The sequence below is a fragment of the Acinonyx jubatus genome, chromosome A1 (genome assembly GCF_027475565.1).
Source record: "Acinonyx jubatus isolate Ajub_Pintada_27869175 chromosome A1, VMU_Ajub_asm_v1.0, whole genome shotgun sequence".
Taxonomy (NCBI): Eukaryota; Metazoa; Chordata; class Mammalia; order Carnivora; family Felidae; genus Acinonyx; species Acinonyx jubatus.
The window spans coordinates 227,562,294-227,580,655 of NC_069380.1; the positions used below are offsets into that span (position 1 = coordinate 227,562,294).

Sequence of the window (18,362 nt, forward strand, 5' to 3'; positions counted from 1 at the left end):
CATAAATGCAGAAGTCAAATCAAAGCCAGATCAGATGTCAGAATCGCCCTCGTGTTGACAATCATCTGGGTTAGAAACCAGACTGATTCTTTCCACTAATATTCACTGCCCAGTGTTCTCGCAGCTGTACCCCTATCGTGGCCCCCACCCAGAAACATCAGTTATCTTTCACAATGAGCTGGTATCTCCCGGAATGCCAAATTGTTTGTGCTGGAAACCGAGTAAAGTCGTGTTTCTCTGGATAGAGATATTGTATTCATTCTTGCCGTCGGGATGAGAGAAGCAGAACATAAAACGAATCTTTAAACGTCCTTCCTTTTATTGTCGGGAAGATAGACTCTCAGGTTGTGCGCACCATTCAGCCAGTGACTAATGAGCTTAGGGAGGATTGGAGTCATGCCCTTCACGGCCCGTCTCACACAGGGCTCCCTTTTCTTACTGCTGCCGTGTTCATTTCATTGGCTCTTGCCATCACTGCACTCACAAAACAAGAAATCAATAAGTAATTATAGATGGGTGAGGGATGCCTGCAGATTTCCTCCAATGTCCAGACCATAGAGGATGAGAGAGTGGACACAGCCCTTGTGTGGTTTTTCACTGCTTTGGGGAGGCCACAATGCACAGACGAGCCCATGGTCCCTCTGCCACAAACGAGAGTCATGGACTCATCATCCTCACCTGCTAGACATTGAAAAAATCAGTACTGGAGGGGCGCGTGGGTGGCTCAGTCGGTTAAGTGTCCAACTTTGGCCAGGTCTTGAACTCGCGTCCCACGTCAGGCTCTGCACTGACAGCTCGGAGCCCGGAGCCCGCTTCGGATTCTGTGTCTCCCTCTCTCTCTGCCCCTCCCCGACTCACACTCTATCTCTCTCTCTCTCTCTCAAAATAAATAAACATGAAAAAAAAAACTTTTAAATCAGTACTGGATCCCAGTGAGAACTGGAAAGCGGTTTTGAAATATTGTCAAGAAAAAAACACAACAGTGTCAAAATTTCAAAATTTTGATCTTTAAGCTTTACGGTAAGAAGGGCTTTCACATGTTGCCATTTTGAAAATTAGATTTTTGCTTTGTGAGTATCTAAGATGTTGATGGAAAAGCAGTAAATCCTCTATAGACATAAATTAAGCTACTGAGTGTAGAGCTGTCATTTTATCAAGGAATTTATTAATCTTTCTAATGTGCCGGAAAATTCTTCAAGAGATGACTGGAAGGACATAAGGACTTCGGCCAGTTTCTGGAACAACCCAAGCCCAGTATCCTCAAGACTTATAATCGCAACTCCTCAGGTTCTTTCTTTTCTAAATCACTTGATGTCAAGTTGGGGTAAGAAACAAATAGGCAGAGGTTAAACTCAGCTATGATACTGTCTCCTCCATAAATCGGGGCGTTCGCTTGTTGACGTTTATATCGACAAATAAGGTCTGTCTTCATGAGGTCCCCTGACCTCTCTGAGACACTTCTCAGACACTCATCATATGATATCTGTCCAAAAACAAAGGCACAAATGGGAAGAGAAGCAAAAATCAATTGTGCAAAAGTGGAAATCGATGCACATGGCAGTTGCTAAACAAGAAGTGACTAAGTTATAGCTATTGCTGGGATGGATGTCCACGTCGGGAAATCCTGCAGAGGGGCGCCCAAACTGAACGTTTCCTCTGCGCCTCCACTCTTCCACGAGGCTTTACCCATAACGTTTTAAATCAAAACCCACAAAAATACCCCAGAGACCAAAGGCAGGGAAAAAGGATTGAATCAGGAACAAGAAAATTCCCTAAGCTTAATGTGAGTCTACAACCATTCTTGTTTCTTACTTTAAGCAATTAGCTGAACCTTATCTGCTGTTTTTTAGTGGATGACAGCAGTTGGGATGATGTTATTTATGTCTATGAGAGCCTTAATTGCTTGAGCAGAAAGAGTGTGATCAGTTTCTTCCCCGTTCCTATCTCTCCCTCACCTAAGCTGTTCCTTCCCCTGTCCCGACCCCATCCACCCACCAGGCTCTGGAAGGGAAGGAAGAAGAGAGGCGAGCATAGCCCAGCCTGGCCAGTGAGGTTTTAGCCTGTCGTTGGTCCTTCTCTCGTGGGAGCAGTGATGTGGTTTGCTCAGAAGAACCACCTCGCAACTGAGAACCCCTGGCCTGGGCCTAGCCTCCCCCAGCTAACTCTTCTGATTTCTCCATCAGCCTCAGGATTCCACTGCTCTACTGCACATAAGTCAGGGTGGGTGCAGGTTCTCTGCCTCTGTAGCATAGGTAGTTTTGGAAGTCTGGATTCAGAAGAAGCGTAGGCTTTGTGAATATACATTTCTGGACAGGTCTCGGAAGGGGCTCAGGCAGTGGATAGGCCTGGGATCTAAGCTGTTGGAGCTCCATGATCAGTCCATCTCTGCCGCTGAGTCTGTGTATCTGCTGAAGACACCAGTCCCTGCAAACCCCGCCCTCCAGAGAGTCCATGGTCATGCTGAATGGGTAGTTCGCTCCCCAGGCTTCAGAAGAGAGAAAGTGGGGAATGCCCAGCCCATCAGCCATCTCCAAGGAAGCTCTCCCCACTTGCAAGCTCTGTGCCCTCTAGTGAATTCTCAGCCTGATCTTGTAGATTCTGGACCTGAGACATGCTAACCCTGAAGACCGTATTTTGTCTTTTGTCTCGCATAAGAGTGTAACAGTCCTGGTCTGACACCACACCTCCCAGACCAGGGCTTCTGGTTCCTTCTATCAGTATTCACCGTCTCTGTTCATTCTCCACCATTGGCTAGCACTGTGTCCACATTCCAAGCAGCTGGAGAGGAAGAGAGAAGAGGAGGGCATAGCTTCCGTATTCCCAGGTCTTAGTCACATGGCCATACCTCCCTGCAGGGGAGCTGAGAACGAGGCTAACCAAAAAACAGAGTTTTTATTGCAAAGTGGGAAAATGAAAGAGAAGGCTACTGAGATGCTTACCCCCACCACATTCACATGAGGTGGGCTAACACCAATGGCCTTTTGGTATTGGTAGCCAGTATTTACAAAAACCACATTCTTCAGAAGATCCCCCAGTGCTTTCATTAAATTGAAAATCCTCCTACAATAATTTCCAGTTGGCTTCAATTATGAAGACTGTCTCGTGTCCGTGAATCCTTGGTCCATGCAGAGAGACCAGTTCAGTGAGGAATGAGGAAGGACAGTAACTTTTCAGACACTTCTTGTCACTTGAGCAGTGCAAGGTATATTGGCTGCACCCCAGGGAAGAAGTGCGGAGGTCGTGGGGTGTGGATACACCTCAGACATTTCCTGTTGTTGCTCCGTGTTCTGTTGTAGCACGGTGGCCCTGACAGGCTGTCAGCAGCCCCCTGTGATGAAGCTGAAATAGGCAACATCAAAAATATAAAATACACATCAATTGCTTTTTTCTCGGCACCAGTCTGTACTGTAACGCCCCCATCATCTCTCCCTTCTTGTTTAACGACATGTGATTCTCTTGGAGCCATCGTCATAATCCTATTAGCAAATGGCCATCCCTAGTTACTTCATTCATTCATCCAACACATGTTTATTGAGTCCCTACTCTAGCCCAAGCTCTGTTGTACGTAGTGGAAATACAGAAGTAAATATCTACCTATTGGATTAACTTTTCCAAATACACCATGGCACTTCAGCCGTGATTTCTTGCTTGCTTTATTTTATGCTTCTCTTTCTTGAGTCCTATTCCAAAATATGTTTTTCTTACTTAATATCCATGCTTCCTATTACATCTTCTTTGAGTGAGAACCTTACTCTGTTGATTTTCCTCTTGTTTCTTCCGCCTCTCCCAATCATCATTCCTCCTCTGTGGGGACACATTCTGTCTGTACTTCTGTCTTAAAAACAAGAAATGTCCTCTCCTGCCCATCCTCCTCCATCTTCTGCCTTATTGCTTCCTGTCCTCACATTTCCCACCCTCACAGTCACGTTTCTAGAAGGTTTGGAGTTCATGTATCGTGCCTGCTTTCTCACTTTCTGTGTTAGGCTCTCACCCCCAAAATCTGACATGATGTCTGTCCTCATGCCTCTCTTGAAATTGCTCCTGATCACAGTGTTCAACCAGTTCCACTGTCCATGTTCATCAGGGAAGGCTTCCAGCTGAGCCAAGCAAACCTAAACATCCAATGATACAACTTGATAGAAGTTTATTTTCCTGTTCCTGCAACCATTCTGGACAGGTGTTCACGTGGGCAGATCAGCTCTTCTCTTTGTGGACGTTCAGGAGCCCGGAGCCCAGAGTCCTACCGTGTGTAAGGCTGTAAGACCTGCCACCATACTAGCAATGGCACATCCCCATCCCTCCACCCTCAATGGGCTAGATCCCCATCACAGAGCCATAGGAAGCTGCAAGGCAAGCTGGAACATGGGGGTTTGGTGTGTGTCCAGGAACAAAAGGAAATGGATTTGGATGAGCGATTAGCAGTCCTGACCATCTCCTCCTCCCTTGCATGATCTCCTCTGGGCTTCTCTGCCCCCACTCCTTCCTGCCTGGTTTTTCTCTGACCTCCCAAGGCACTCCCACTCAGTCTTTTGTGCGGGCCCCTGGTCTTCCCTGAGGCATCTTTGCTTTTCTCCCTATTCCTTCCATTATAGATGAGCTCATCTGCTCCCTTGTGTTAAAAATACATTTGAATGCCAATGGCATCTACATTTATTTCTCTACATGGTCTTCACTCCTAAACTCAAGCCTATATACACAATGACCATGTGACATCTCGACTTCAGTAGATCACAGGCTCGAATAGTCCACACATCCAACAAGCCACTCTCCATATCTCCCCCAAATCTGTTCTTCCATTGTCGCCCATCTCAGTAAAGAGCACCCACTTGGTGGTTCTTTTCAGAAGTCCGGGAGTTATCTCAGGGTACCTCTTTCTTCCTTATCTCCACTGTACTTTCCACCAAGCCCTACAGGGTCTATTTTCTAAATATCTCTCAAGTCCAGCTACCTCTCCCATCATTACCTCCATCACCATCATGGTGGACCGCTAGTCCTGGTCCAGTTGCTGCCTGATTGGTTTTGTGGAATCTACTTTACCATCTTCAGCCTGTTGTCCGTTAAGCATTCAGAATACACTTTTATAAATCCAGTTCTAGCCTTGTCAGTGTCCTGATTTAAAACTCATCAGTAGCTTCCAGTATCTCTCAAGAGAAAGCCTTACTCGTCTCTCCAAGCTCACCTCCCTCTACCTCTTCTCAGTCACTTGCAGCTACTCTGGCCTCCTAGCTCCTGTCTGTGCTCTTCCTTACAGGCACAAAGCTGTGCCCACTTCAGGGCTTTTGCACTGCATGGGCATAGGTTCATTCCTCAGCAAAACATGCCTTTTCTCCTCTCCCACCAAGCCTATCTATTTCCATCTCATTTTAATGGTCACTTCCTCAAGGAAATCTCCCTCTCTCCAACCCTCCAAGGCTAGTAAAGAACCCTTATAATTACTTGTACTTTTTCTTCATGGCTCTTACCAGAAAAGTAATGTGATGTGATCATGTCTTAAATGTCCATCTCCCCTCTATCTCCCCCTCAGGAGCCATTGCTACCTCCCTCTGTTCTAGCCCCTGTGCCCAGAACAGTGCCAGGCACTTATTAATGTTTATTAAATAAACCCAGCAATGTCCCCACTCCAGAGCTGAAGCTTAGCAGAGGATGCGTTCAGTGACCCTGCTTCCATGTCCACGGTCTGCAGCACGTTTCAGTGGGGGGGGGGATGGGAAGACATCAAGGTTGGGACCCGGACTGAGCTTTGAACTTGCTGATCACTGATGAGTACAGATGTAAAAGACTTGACTTTTCAGATGTCAGAATGGGGCGCACTAGAAATGAGACATTTGAATTTGTCAAACACTGCACTTTCTTCAGTTCACCCCGAATTTAATTTTGCAGCACGAACTGGAACGCAGAGGGCATTGTTAAAGATCATCCACCTCAGGTCTTTGTTTTAAGGCCTCAGAAGGGACACCAGGGAAACAAAAGAACTGAACTGGTCTTATTTCAATTTTCTGAGCGTTTTTCCTGCATTCTGTTGGTACCAGTTAACTACTGGTCGTTAACAATGGCACGCTTTCTTTGACCAACTTCTATAAATTTCTTTCCAGCCTGTTGAGTCTTCTCAGTCATCTTGATTCTTCAGAATTAGACCCATGGCAGTAAATTGAATTCCTGAAATAGATTTAGTTGGTATTTGCTTTGAAAAAAAAGATGGTACGGGTTTCCCCCACTATCCAGAAGTAGAGTGCTCCTATAAAACCTTTTGTAAACTGAAATCGTGTAAAGTGAAGCAGCAATTTCCATTTCATAAAAGCAGAAATCCTCTGTGGATTTCTTCCATTTAGTGAAAACAGGTTCTAAGGTAAGTCCTTCATAAGGGAAAAAATGGCGTCAAGTGAACTTTTGGATAGAGGGGGAAATCTGTACTATAGAAGAAGCTTCTCCGTGTTTACTGTACCTTTAAGTAGCCAAATCAATTTAATTAAATTCCATTAGAAGCACCAGAGCTGAAACAAACTAATGAAAACAACTGGTATGTCAGGTGGTATTTATTTCTGTATTAAACTGCAAATACTCCCTTTTGGCCCCTAAGATTTAGTTTAAATATTTAACTCTACTAGGTTTTGTTGTCGAATTGTTGATGGAATTAGTTTTAATGAATCTTTAACAAACACTTTACCTTAAAAAGAGATGGGAGCTTGTTTTATTACAGCAAAGGGAGGCTGAGATTTCATTGACATGCAGACTCTGGCCTGGGCTTCAATCACGCCCGCCGGAATACCCTACTTCCCTTTTTTTCTACAAAATACCTTTCATTGAAATAAGAAGTACGTTTGCATAACTACCACTAATTTGGAACCTCTTCTCTCTCTGCTTCATGTGATTACATTAATGGGTTTATTCCACTTAAAAATGACTGGAAAACTGGCACAATGTTGAGCAATCAAGTTTTTCCTCAGTGAGCCATAATATCTTAGCTGGTTGCCTTTTCAAAGGATGTCAACAATTCATGTTTTGACTTTCATCTGAAAAATAGGTTCCTGATGAAGAAGTCCTGTTAGTGCATGCAAGAAACAAGCTGTAAGCATTCCAGTTTGAATGAGCGACTGCGCTTGGGTTGCTAAAAGCCCAAAGGGTTTCTACCACACTTCCTTTCTATCTCAGGTCACTCAAAGCAAATTAGAATTGACAAGCTTTATGGACTGAGAGCCTTCAAGGACAGCTAACGCAAAAAACTTGTATTTGTTACTTCAGAATCAAATAGTCTGTGTGTGCCTACTGAGAAATCCTTGTTTAGAGGCCAAGAAAATCTCATCAGATTAAGGACGTTCCAGAGCTGTTTTCAAAAGGGAGGAAAAACGCCAATGACCGTAGATGGGCTAACAGTGTCCTAGTATGTATCTTGGGTTCCCACTGCCATCTATCTCAGTGGAAATAACAACTGTTCTCCATTTTCAGGTTAATTGTTGATTGGAGCTTTTGTCCAAGTCAGAGATGTCACTTAGCATTAGAAAAGATTTATGAAATCTAAATTCTAAGTATAGAAGAGAAGACTTCCAAACATCACCTTGAAAATGGAGCTGTCAATGGGAACATCGCCATTTAACTTCCCATTCGATGGGTGTTCACTCACTCCATCATCCTCCACCTGTTGCTGTCTAGTTTCCAAAGGGTTCCTTCTTCCAGAGGTCAGAGACCTCTAGGGAATTCATGTGAAATTCCATTTCCTTTAATCGCATCTCCTGAGCTATGTAACTGAGGATTTGGTATCTAACCACTTTTGCTCTCTCTTTTTTTTTAATTTTTTTGAAAGTTTATTCATTTCTGACAGGCAGAGTGTGAGCAGGGGAGGGGCAGGGAGAGAGAGAGAGAGGGAGACACAGAACCCGAAACAGGCTCCAGGCTCTGAGCTGTCAGTGCAGAGCCAGACACAGGGCTCGAACTCACGAACCATGAGATCATGACCCGAGCCGAAGTCGGATGCTTAACCAACTGGGCCACCCAGGCACCCCAGGCCTTTTTCTCTCTCTAATCACCAGATCCTCTCAACAGCCCCTGAGATATTTACCCCTCCACCATCTGTTTAAACTCTGTAGTATATACGTGGGGTAACCTCTCTCCCTCATCCTTTTCCTCCCCCTCCATCTAACAGTGTCTTTCTGTCCTTCTGCATCATTTCTGTGATTCAGCATGGAGGCCAGGGGGTTGGGGGCTCAACTGGGTGACAGGATGTTTCCTAGAAGTTGGGGGGTCGGGGGATAAATCTTCAAACACTCCCCCATGGTTCAGCTTCACTCCATCTTACCAAACTGCTCTCCACAGCTCCTGTCGGAGTGCCCTGCATCCCACTTTCCAGGGCAGTGACGCTGGGCACCAGTGTTCCCCGCCCAGGAATGTCCCCACAGGAGACCCATTCAAAAACCATCCCCTCAGTCTGGGGAAGCACGGTCCGGGAATGGGTATGGGCTTCTGGACCCAACCTTAAAGGAAATTGGAGCAAAGCTAACAGAAAACATGACACGTCCTCCCTTCTCCCCTTCCTTCCTGGCTCTCCTGAGCATTTGTGTTTGCAGAGAACTGAGTGTCTGTGCCGTGGACAGGTGCTGATGTTTTCTGTGCTGCAGGAAGCGGCAGAGATGGGGGTGGGCTCAGTACGTGCTCTGAGAGCCACGCATGGAATCAGCGCCCATCTGGGGCCAGATGTGGCAGGTATAATGGTGCCTCAAATTATCTACAAGACGGTTAAAGAGGAGGCTGTTTTATATACCTCACACTGAAACAGTGGCAGCTGAGGAAGAAATGACCATCTAAAATGGAGCAGGCAAGCCGTAGGCCTTTTTTTTTTTTTTTAAGTGCCATTTTACCTAAATAAACTAACACAGCCTTCAGCCCAGTGGTAAGCATGTCGTAAAAGACAGCTATACCGACGGTAGAAGATGATACTGATGAGGTTGCCCTAAGCTAGAATAAAAACATCATAAAGATCTGATGACCTTCATTTGTTACAGGACAATGGAGTATAAGAACTATAGAGGCTGGCTATAAAGCCTATGATATTGATTATCATTTTGTTTTACAATAATCAGTGCAGTCCTCTTAAATCACTGGGTCCAACTACTATTTCTTAAGCTTCTCTGTGTTGCAGGTACTATGCCCAGGGACCTGGGCTTCAGAAATAAGCGAGGCCCGACCCTACCTCGCAGCTGGGGAGACGGGACCGCGGCGGTCCGTAGCAGGATCGCAAAGTAGTTTGTTCATAGCGAAGCAAAAAATCTAGAATAGCAATGCTAAAGGCCCCCCCACCAAATCTGGGAGGCATAATCCATTTAGCAATAGTGATTTAATGAACAGGTACTGCCTGCCTCCTCTTTACCTCGCACCAAAGTGTGCAGGATACATAAGATCTGTCAGGAAGAGGTAGGGAAGGGGCTGTGCCAGGTTGTGGAACTGCCTGATCCGAGGTGCAGACATGCGAAATTGAATCACATGGCCGGTGGGTGCTGGGTAATCGGGTGTGATTGGGGTGCCGTGTGTGTGTGTGTGGCACCTCTCGGCTCTGAGGTTGGGACCTATTTTTGTTCCTGTAGACGTCAACCTTGAGAAGGCCTTTTCTGACATTCCCCAGGGAAGTCAGACATTCAGGGCCTCCTAGGATTCAACACTTGAAAACGTATTCTGAATCCCTATTAGTCACCACGGCCTGTGCACAGAAACTTCAAACCAGCAGGTCACTGTCCCTACATCACCCAGGGGGCTTTTGAAAATACCAATGCCTGGGCCCTACTCAGAACAATTTAAATGGGAATCTCAGGGCCTGAGACCCAGGCATTACTATTTTGAAACCTCCCCAAGCTGATTGAGTATTTTTGCCCTTAGTTTATGGAAAAGAAATGGAGGCAGACATTACCAGGAATTGTGATACTCACGTAGACCAGGGGAGAAGGGCTGATTCCTGGCGACCTTCTCATTTCAGCTCTCGGGTGACAGAGAGGCCCCAGGTAAAAGCAGTTTTCAGCCTTGACAAAGAGCTCTAGCTAGCCTTTGTGCACAGACCTAACAGATTCAGGTGCTGACCTCTGCTGCACACTTTCCAGAGTAAGAAAATGGGAGCAGGTGTGTGTTACACTACCCTCATGCAGACCAATCTGGAAGCCACTTTGTCCCTTCATCTGAAATCTGTTAGTGGAAGTCTCTCCCATCAGATAGTCTTCTTGGAGGTATCTACAAGATGGTCCTAAACTTAATATTCCTATACATTGGAGACCTCCAAGTACTTAAGGGGAAGATGCGTAAGAACTAAACAGAGTGACCACCAGATGCACATATGGTGAAGACCAGTTTCGAGCCCATGAAGAAGAACGTTGCCCGGATTCTCACGAGCTCTGAACCATTGAAAGTACCGATACGGGTGATAGTAGCCTTGGGGAATAATACAGTTTCATAAAGAAACAGGCTGGGAACTTTAACACAGAGACTGAAATTGGTAGAAGGACAGTAAAAGGAGAAGATAAAGAAAATCAGATTATTCCTGGCGGCAATTTAAAGTTCAATGACTTTGAACTCCTCTTTCAGGTTTCTATCTCTATCTACTTGGAACAATTGAACAACCTCTAGTTTTAAGTTTAATGTGTTAAAAATAAAAACCAATTTGAGGCACAGATATCATATCACCTTTTTGACAGCTTGGCTGGGTCTTGAGCTGAAGGGCACAACTTCTCGGTCATTCTCCTGGAGGCGAAAGACAGACGTTGAAAGAGTCCTTTATCGTCAATATTAAGGATTAACGGCCCTTTCCTGTTTGCTGTGGCTGTCCTTCATTCTGTTTTTCTTCCTTGAGGTTTCTTATCGAACACCTAGAAGGCAAAGGGGTGATGTGAATGGGGACTGTGGTCGAGCACCTGGTAGACTAAAATTCAGGAAAAAGCATCTGGTCTACAGGGAGTTAAAATGTTAAGAAGAAAAAATAGTAATCTAAGAGGCAAGTGATGTGAAAGACATGTGCCCAAGTTGTGTGTGTTTATGTAAACCACTTCAAGCCTTCCTGAGTGGCCCTGGGAAGTAAATGAATAATGAATTGATTGCAAGCTGGCTAGATAACAAATACACACATGGCTATTTGGATAAAAGGAATGTCAGCTTAGCAATAACTTCCCAAAGAAAATATGTCTTCATGTCCCTTCTTTGGAAAGCAAAAAAAAAAAAAAAATTTTTTCAGAAAAAAATGTTCGATTTTGCAATTTCAAAAAAAAAACCATACACTAAAAGATCTGGAGGGTCATGAGATTTCTTCTCAAGGTAATTAATCATTCCACAGAACTTACTGATTGATCTGTACCGTCATCTCTAGCATCTGATACACTGTTTTCCATGACATTGGGAAGTTCCTACCATCAGAGTTAAAACTGTGGGGTCCCTTCTAGGCATGGTTGCATGTAGCAATGTGAGAGTTCCATGTTTTAGTCACGGCACCTTCGCTCTGGATCAGTGAATGAGAGAGAAGGTGGACATGAGCTGTAACCAGGTCACCCCTCCTTGCTCCTGCAGTGGCTCAGGAAACTTCTCTAATCAAGAGCCTTAACTGGGTTTCCACTCTGCCCTGTTCCCTAGGCTCCCTCCTCCGACCTCCCTTCAAAGTTTCTGTGTTCACATGCATACAAGTCGTGAGCTATGTGCAGAAGTGTCAGAAGCAGGGTGGCCTTCTCGGAGCCTCTAAACATCCTCCTCATCCTCCTCAAGTGTGTGCTAATCCCCTCACCCACAGACAGCTTCCCTGCAAGGCCACATCTCTGTCATGCCTTTGCATTCCCAGAATCAGGTTTTACAAGGGATTGGAAAGCTTTTGTTTGGTGCATCCTTACAAGAGTTTCTTCCTGAGTGAGCAGTTTCAGTATGCGCTTTCCTGGTATTTCCTGAGATGTAAGTACTTCCATGGTCCCGTTGTCATCTAAGCATCATGGAATCTGAACTGCTGAGCAAAAAGATGCTTTGTTGTAAGAGACGTTGTAAGAGATGTTGAGCAATCCATTGCCGTCTCACCAAGTAAAACCAAACCAGATCAAGAACTGTGCCACATTTCTCTCTAGCGCCTCCTTTGGTCTTAAAACATACAAAATGTTAGCTGATAGACTTATTGGGAAATATTTTATTTACCTTAAATGACATGTGGAGCATTGTGACTTCTTCATGACCGAAGAAGCCAAGGTTTTGATTAAAGCTATTTCCTGAACCACTATGTGGAACCCCAAAGTGTATCTTCTAAATTGTGAAACAAACATAACATGATCTGCCTCTGTTGATCATATTCAAGGATTTTTGTGGTCAACAGAGCTTTACCTTCAAAAGAAAGGAATATATTTTTTAAACAATTTTTCAAATTGTTCCCATACATGAATACACTTTTTCGGATGCATACGCTTTTGAAATAGCTCCCATCCTGCACGTGCTCTTGTAAGACTGCCCCTTCCCTATCCTTGCCACCACTTGACAGAGGATTTAAGGGAAATGCACAAATTCCCATGGAGACATTTTCTCCTTCTACCCTGACACCTACCCCTTACCTACCATGCCACACTCCCACCTTTCTCTGAGGAGGATTTATGCCTTCCACCCCTCATCACCTCAGTCACCACAACTGCATCGCTCAAGACTCTTGGGCCATCTGTTGTTACTGGACCATTAGCATTTAAAGATTCAGGATAGCCAGTAATCTGCCCCAGTAACCCACCTTCCTTTCACCTGCTTCCCATCCCTTTGCCCCTTTAGCCCATGGTCTGCTATCAGCAAAATCCCCTGTATGCTTTGCCCACCCCTTCTTCTTGCTCTGACACTGGGATATCCCTGAACACACGCTCCCCACACCCGCCACCCTGCTGCCCTCTCAAGTGGTGGCTGTTTCATTTGCCACGCCCCTCCCCAAGGAAAAAACCAGCATCTGTGAAGTACCCTCACCCCAGCAGCCTGTGACCCTTTTAGGATCTGCAGCCACCAACTAGTTTTCATTCTCCATCTCCTCAACATTTACACTTTCCTTTGTCCCAGGCATAGATTCCATGGGCTTCCATGACATCCTGTTTGCACTCCCTGTCTCCTTCCAGGTTGCCTTCCTGACCACCCCCATCCAATTCAATCAACTCCACACCTGCCACAGGGCAGCTGAATTTGGCTGGAGAAAAATAAGGAACGATGCGAACCTGTGGTCTCATTGTAAATTCATTGCCACGTGCCTTAAGTCGCCTCTCAGCATTCTGGCCTCCAGACCGCCTGGCCATGGTCATCTTGCCCCCCACTTACCTTAAGAACCATTTCACACACCTTCCCTCCTTCCTCTCTTTTGTCCCCCTCCTTCCTTTTGTTCTCTAAGCTCCATCTCTTCCTCACACTCCGCTGATGACCTCACTTCTCACCCCACCCAGAGAACATGCAAGAAAACATGAGAGAATGTCCTTAGCCTCCCGCCACCAAATCTACAGCCTCCTTGCTGCATCTGTGACCACACAACCTGGCTGTCCTCCTCCTATTCCATGGCGCACGAGCCCATTGTTCCCAAATCCTCTCCACGCTCCTCCCTGAAATTCCCTGCAGCTTCTCGCTTCCTCTGTGGTATCACCGGCTCTTTCCTCCTCTCTGTTGAGTCACTCCCAAGGAAAGAATGAAATGCTCAGTATCTCCCAGGTGATCTATGAAAATACCTCTTTGTCACTCAAGTCTCTCCAAGCCCCATTTCTCCACTCCCCTTAATAATAAAACTTTGTCAAAAGTGGTCTGGGCTCACCCTTCCCCTTCATCAATTCTCATTATCTGTGGAGCCCACTCCAGTTAGATGTTTGCCAACCTGACCAAAGAAAGTACTTTTGCCCCAGTCATAATGGCTTCCATGTTCCCCAGGCCAGTGGCCAGTTGCTGGTCCTGCCTCTCATCCGGTTGGTCTTCTCCTTTACCCATGAGCTTTCCTAATCTTGCCTGATCTCATACCTTCTTGGTCCTCCTCCCAGCTCTCTCTGTCCCTTCTCAGGCTCCTCACACCCTCTAAATACTAGAGTATCCCAGAACTCATTCCTGTGTCCCCTGTTTTCTTCCTTTATCTGCATTCACATTTCTATCCATTCTCCTTGTTTCAAATAACATCTCTATGCTCAACTCCAAAATTTTATCTCCAGCCTTAAAATCGCTCTTGAAACCCTGATTTCCAGATTCTGCTTTATTCTGTATCTTCTCTTTCATGTGCAACAGGCATCTCTACCCAACTTGTCCCAAATGGCAGTTGGTTTCAACACCTAAAGCTACTTCTCTCCCAGTATTCCTTGTCTCAGTAAATAGCACTTCCAGTACCCTGTTGTTCATACCAGGAACACTGGGGTAAAGCTTGACTCCTCTCGCCTGCACCCAACAGCCAGGTCATCAGCAAACCCTCCAACACAGATGCCATATCTGCCCATTGCCCATCATCTGCTGCTATCCAAGCCAGGGTTGTGTCTCCCTCGTCCAACGGATAGTTTCTTCCTTGGTCTCCCTGCTCTCCCCAAACTGTTCTAGTCACTCCGAAGGCTTCTTATCTTTCTGGAGCCTCTTGATCGCTCCTCAGCCACAGGGACTTCTGGTGGCTCTCACATGCGCTTAGCCCACATCCACTCGCGTTCCCGTCTATTCTTCCCGTGGCTTGGAAGCCCCAGCCTGCGTCTTCGGTACCTGGCACCTTATCATCCTCCAGGTCCCTGCTACAATGCTAAGTGGTCCCAGAGCAACACACATTCCATAACCATATCCCATAAACTAGCCACACCAGCATCTCCACACTCCACGCTCCTTGATCCCCTAACCTTGCTTTATGTCTCCCTTCAAATACTTACAAGTGTGCCACATTTCAGTGTTAATATTTCTTGACTTGCTTCGTGTTTGACTTAGGTGTCCCATTAACTGTCTAAGGCTGACTAAAATGGGATAATAGTATCCAGCCTATGAGATTGTTGAGAAACTTTTGCCTCGTGGCAAAGGTAGTGCTAGGTAAGCGCTAGATAATAGCTTTTAAAATAGCATACTTCTCACCTTGGCTTTTTCCTACCAGCCAAACAGAATAGGAACAAGAATTAGATAAACAAAGACAGAAATACTGAAATGAGTATGAATTTTATTCTTCATTAACTTCCGTCTATTTACGCTTGCAACGATTCTTTATAGAACATTGAGTCCCTTAAAAATCTAAATATAATCAGAAACAGAAAAAGCCAAAAGAGTTGAAGTGGTTGCCTCTATGAAGCAGGAGTGGGGGTGAGGCAGGTGTCTGCTTTTCTTTGTTGTAGTTTTAGGTCCCTTTGACATATGACTTCGATGCAAATGAAGTTGAATTACAAAAGAGAAAACACTGGGAGGATATACATGAACATGAGTTCTTGCCGGGGTGAAGGGAGGGTGGAACTCCTGGCAATTTTTTTTTCTTCTTTATGCTTTCTAAATTCACAAAATATGATGTGCAATGTGTTTATTTGGCTTTTATAATGAAAAAATGGTACATGTGCATTTTTGTATATTAACTGAAGGCTTAATGGAAGACTTAATTGGTAGGACACATTTCGAATATGCTCTAAAGTGAAAAATATAGTTCCTGGGTTAAACCAGAGAACATACCCATCTGGGCGTGAAGACACAGTGACGGTCACGCTAAAGGCCTTGAGCAGGTGGGGCCAGGGCGTTGGCGGCCAAGGAGGTTGAAAGCAAAAAATGGGGGATCGCCTGGCAGGGAAGATGCTGCTTGGCATTGTGATTGCAAACTGATTGGTCCTCGGGGATAAAAAGCGTAAATACTTTTGGAAGACTTCAAGGCAGTTGAAAAGAGGGCCAGACAGAGCTGGAAGCAGGTAGGTAAAGATGAGACAGTTTCAGGGTCATCTAACATTTTTAGCATCATGTTTTCGTTCAAATTTTCTGGCCATTTATTCAACGTTTGGGAAGGAAAGCAGGCCCGCCCCATGTCAGGTTGTCTGGAGGGAGCAAGGTGGGTCTCTGTTCACACTTGTCTCTGTGAACCTTGATGATCGATCGAGCAGGGCTCAGTGATCTCTTTTGACAGACTGCAGAAATGCTTTGCAAAATCTAGCGTTTGGAACGTCGCAATGTCAGGTGATGAAGAATCACTCCACCTTCCCCACTTAATGGGAGCGTGCTGTCTGTTGCAGGACGGATGGTCACAGTATCACTTTGTAGCCTCATCCTCAACCATCGAGAGGGATCGGCAAAGGCCCTACTCTTCCTCCCGCACGCCTTCCATCTCCCCTGTGCGTGTGTCTCCCAACAACCGCTCAGGTAAGCGACGCCTGTAGCCAGCCAGGCCTGCTGTCCCTTGGCCCCAGAGCCCTCCTTCCCACCCCTTAGGTGACTCCCACAGGAGGAGAGCTGTCCGACTTGGACATTTGCTAGAAGTCTCAAATGAGTCTGTTTTCTTTCATAGCGGTGGTGACTTTGTGTTGTGTTTACACAGACTCAGAGCAAATCTCTCAAACAGATTTCAAAAAATCTCTAACAGGTGTTAGACCTGCATTTAGTCAGTGACAAGAATAAAGACAGCTGTCAGATGTTTGCAAATCAGGGTTTTCTATGCACCTTTTTCCAACTTGGAATAGTTTGAGTAACATTGTATTGATTATCACTGGAATAACAGAGTAGTGGAGAAAGGGCATGCTCTTTCTTGCTCTAGAATGACATACATTTGAATATCCCATTGAGGGTCTCATTACCACCCCATATCTGATTAGCCTGTTGTTATTACCTTTAAACCAGCTGATAAATGATAAAGTCTTGTTACGAAGCAAAACCGTAACTTTTAAGTCACTCAGTTTAATTTTCTTTCTGGTTTTGTCACATTTCTATTGCTTACATTTTGAACTAACTGTTCTTATTTACTTATAAAGACACTTTATACCCTTTTACAATCACATTATATACTGCCCAAGATTAAGGAAAAAATTAAAGGCAAAATATGAGCACATCATTTACTATATAAGAGACATAGTCTTTATTGTTTTTATTCACAGTGTAAGTTTGAATTTTTTATTTCTGCGTTTTTTTGTTGTAAGAAGGAAGCATGGATAAATAATCCTATCTATATGTGTACACGCGCGCGCGCGCGCACACACACACACACACACACACACACACACACAGCTATATAGGCTTTTATTTAAGAGTGTCTCCTTGCTCTTTGCTGCCCTGGCCCTGGTGAGGAGCTACGAGACCTGCATCTCGGAGGGCATGGTAGAAGGGCACTTCCCTGCCCTTGAGATCACTTGCCATAAAACTTTATACCGCACTTTACTGTCAAAATGATGAGGAAAATCAGACATGAATGGGGAATATTTGACTAAAATAAATCACTCTCTCCCAGCCCCATGAAAGCTTCTATTTTTAGTGTGATGTTACTGCTGCTAACGTTTAGTCCCCCACTAGATGAGAATCAGAAACCTCCGTGTAACTGGAGAAACTTCCACCTGCCTCAGAAGCACAGGGGTGGCCTTTTACATGTCCTACCTCCATACATCCTTGTTTTTATGTTTTGTTTATTTTTTGAGAGAGAGAGACAGAGAGGGGATCGGGTAGAAAGAGAGGGGGACAGAGGATCCAAAGTGGGCTCTGTGCTGACAGCAGAAAGCCCGACACGGAGCTCGAACCCATGAGCCCTGAGATCATGACCTGAGCCTAAGTCAGATGCTCAACCGACTGAGCCACCCAGGCACTCCTTACCTCCATATGTCTTAGAAAGATAAAGACCAGTGAGTCTGAGAAGCACGAGGATGGGTTCTTTCTAAAGCCCTAACTGTGAAGAGCCCCTCATTGTTAGGAAGATGCGAAATGGCATAATGGATTGGAAGATGCCTGGAAGGAGAAGCGGTGGCTTATCAAGACGCTATCCCAGCCATTCAGCTAGGCCGCCACCCGGTATTTCCTCGTGAGGCACATTGAAGACATCTAGCAAACACTTGTTGGCGTGATTGGATTTTTCCAGGAGTACGATCTTAGTTTCCTAGCGACTCAGACTAGTGTGTGAGGTCTTGAGATAATTACACACTTGACGTAGCTTAATAAACCCACCATCTGCACACTATTAGGTGCTAATATTGAGAACTTTGGTCAAATGGCTCCAAAATATTGTCCCTTCGTGGTTTCCTGGCAGTGACTCATAAAAGGCTAGCCTTTATGCAGGAAGACCTAGAAACGAAGGAGTAAGGGCAGGGAAAGGACTTTCCCGGGAGAGGACAACAGAGAACTGAAGATAAGAGAGGGGCAGAGATGGAGGAGGTGAGGGAGACACAGTGGCCGATGTTCTGAGAACACCCAGGAACTGGATACACACAGCCCAGCCACGTTATGTAGAGCAAACACCATTTTCT

The 18,362-nt window shown here is 45.3% G+C and overlaps 1 protein-coding gene across 3 annotated transcripts in view; it reads left to right on the forward strand.

The window, feature by feature from the left end:
* Nucleotides 1-18,362, forward strand: part of CTNND2 (catenin delta 2) — a 933,243-nt gene that overhangs the window by 898,158 nt on the left and 16,723 nt on the right. For all 3 annotated transcript variants that reach the window (XM_053202070.1, XM_053202078.1, XM_053202077.1), the window contains one exon: nt 16,155-16,281. In XM_053202070.1, the coding sequence (XP_053058045.1) occupies nt 16,155-16,281 (127 nt within the window). The remainder of the gene's footprint in view (nt 1-16,154; nt 16,282-18,362) is intronic.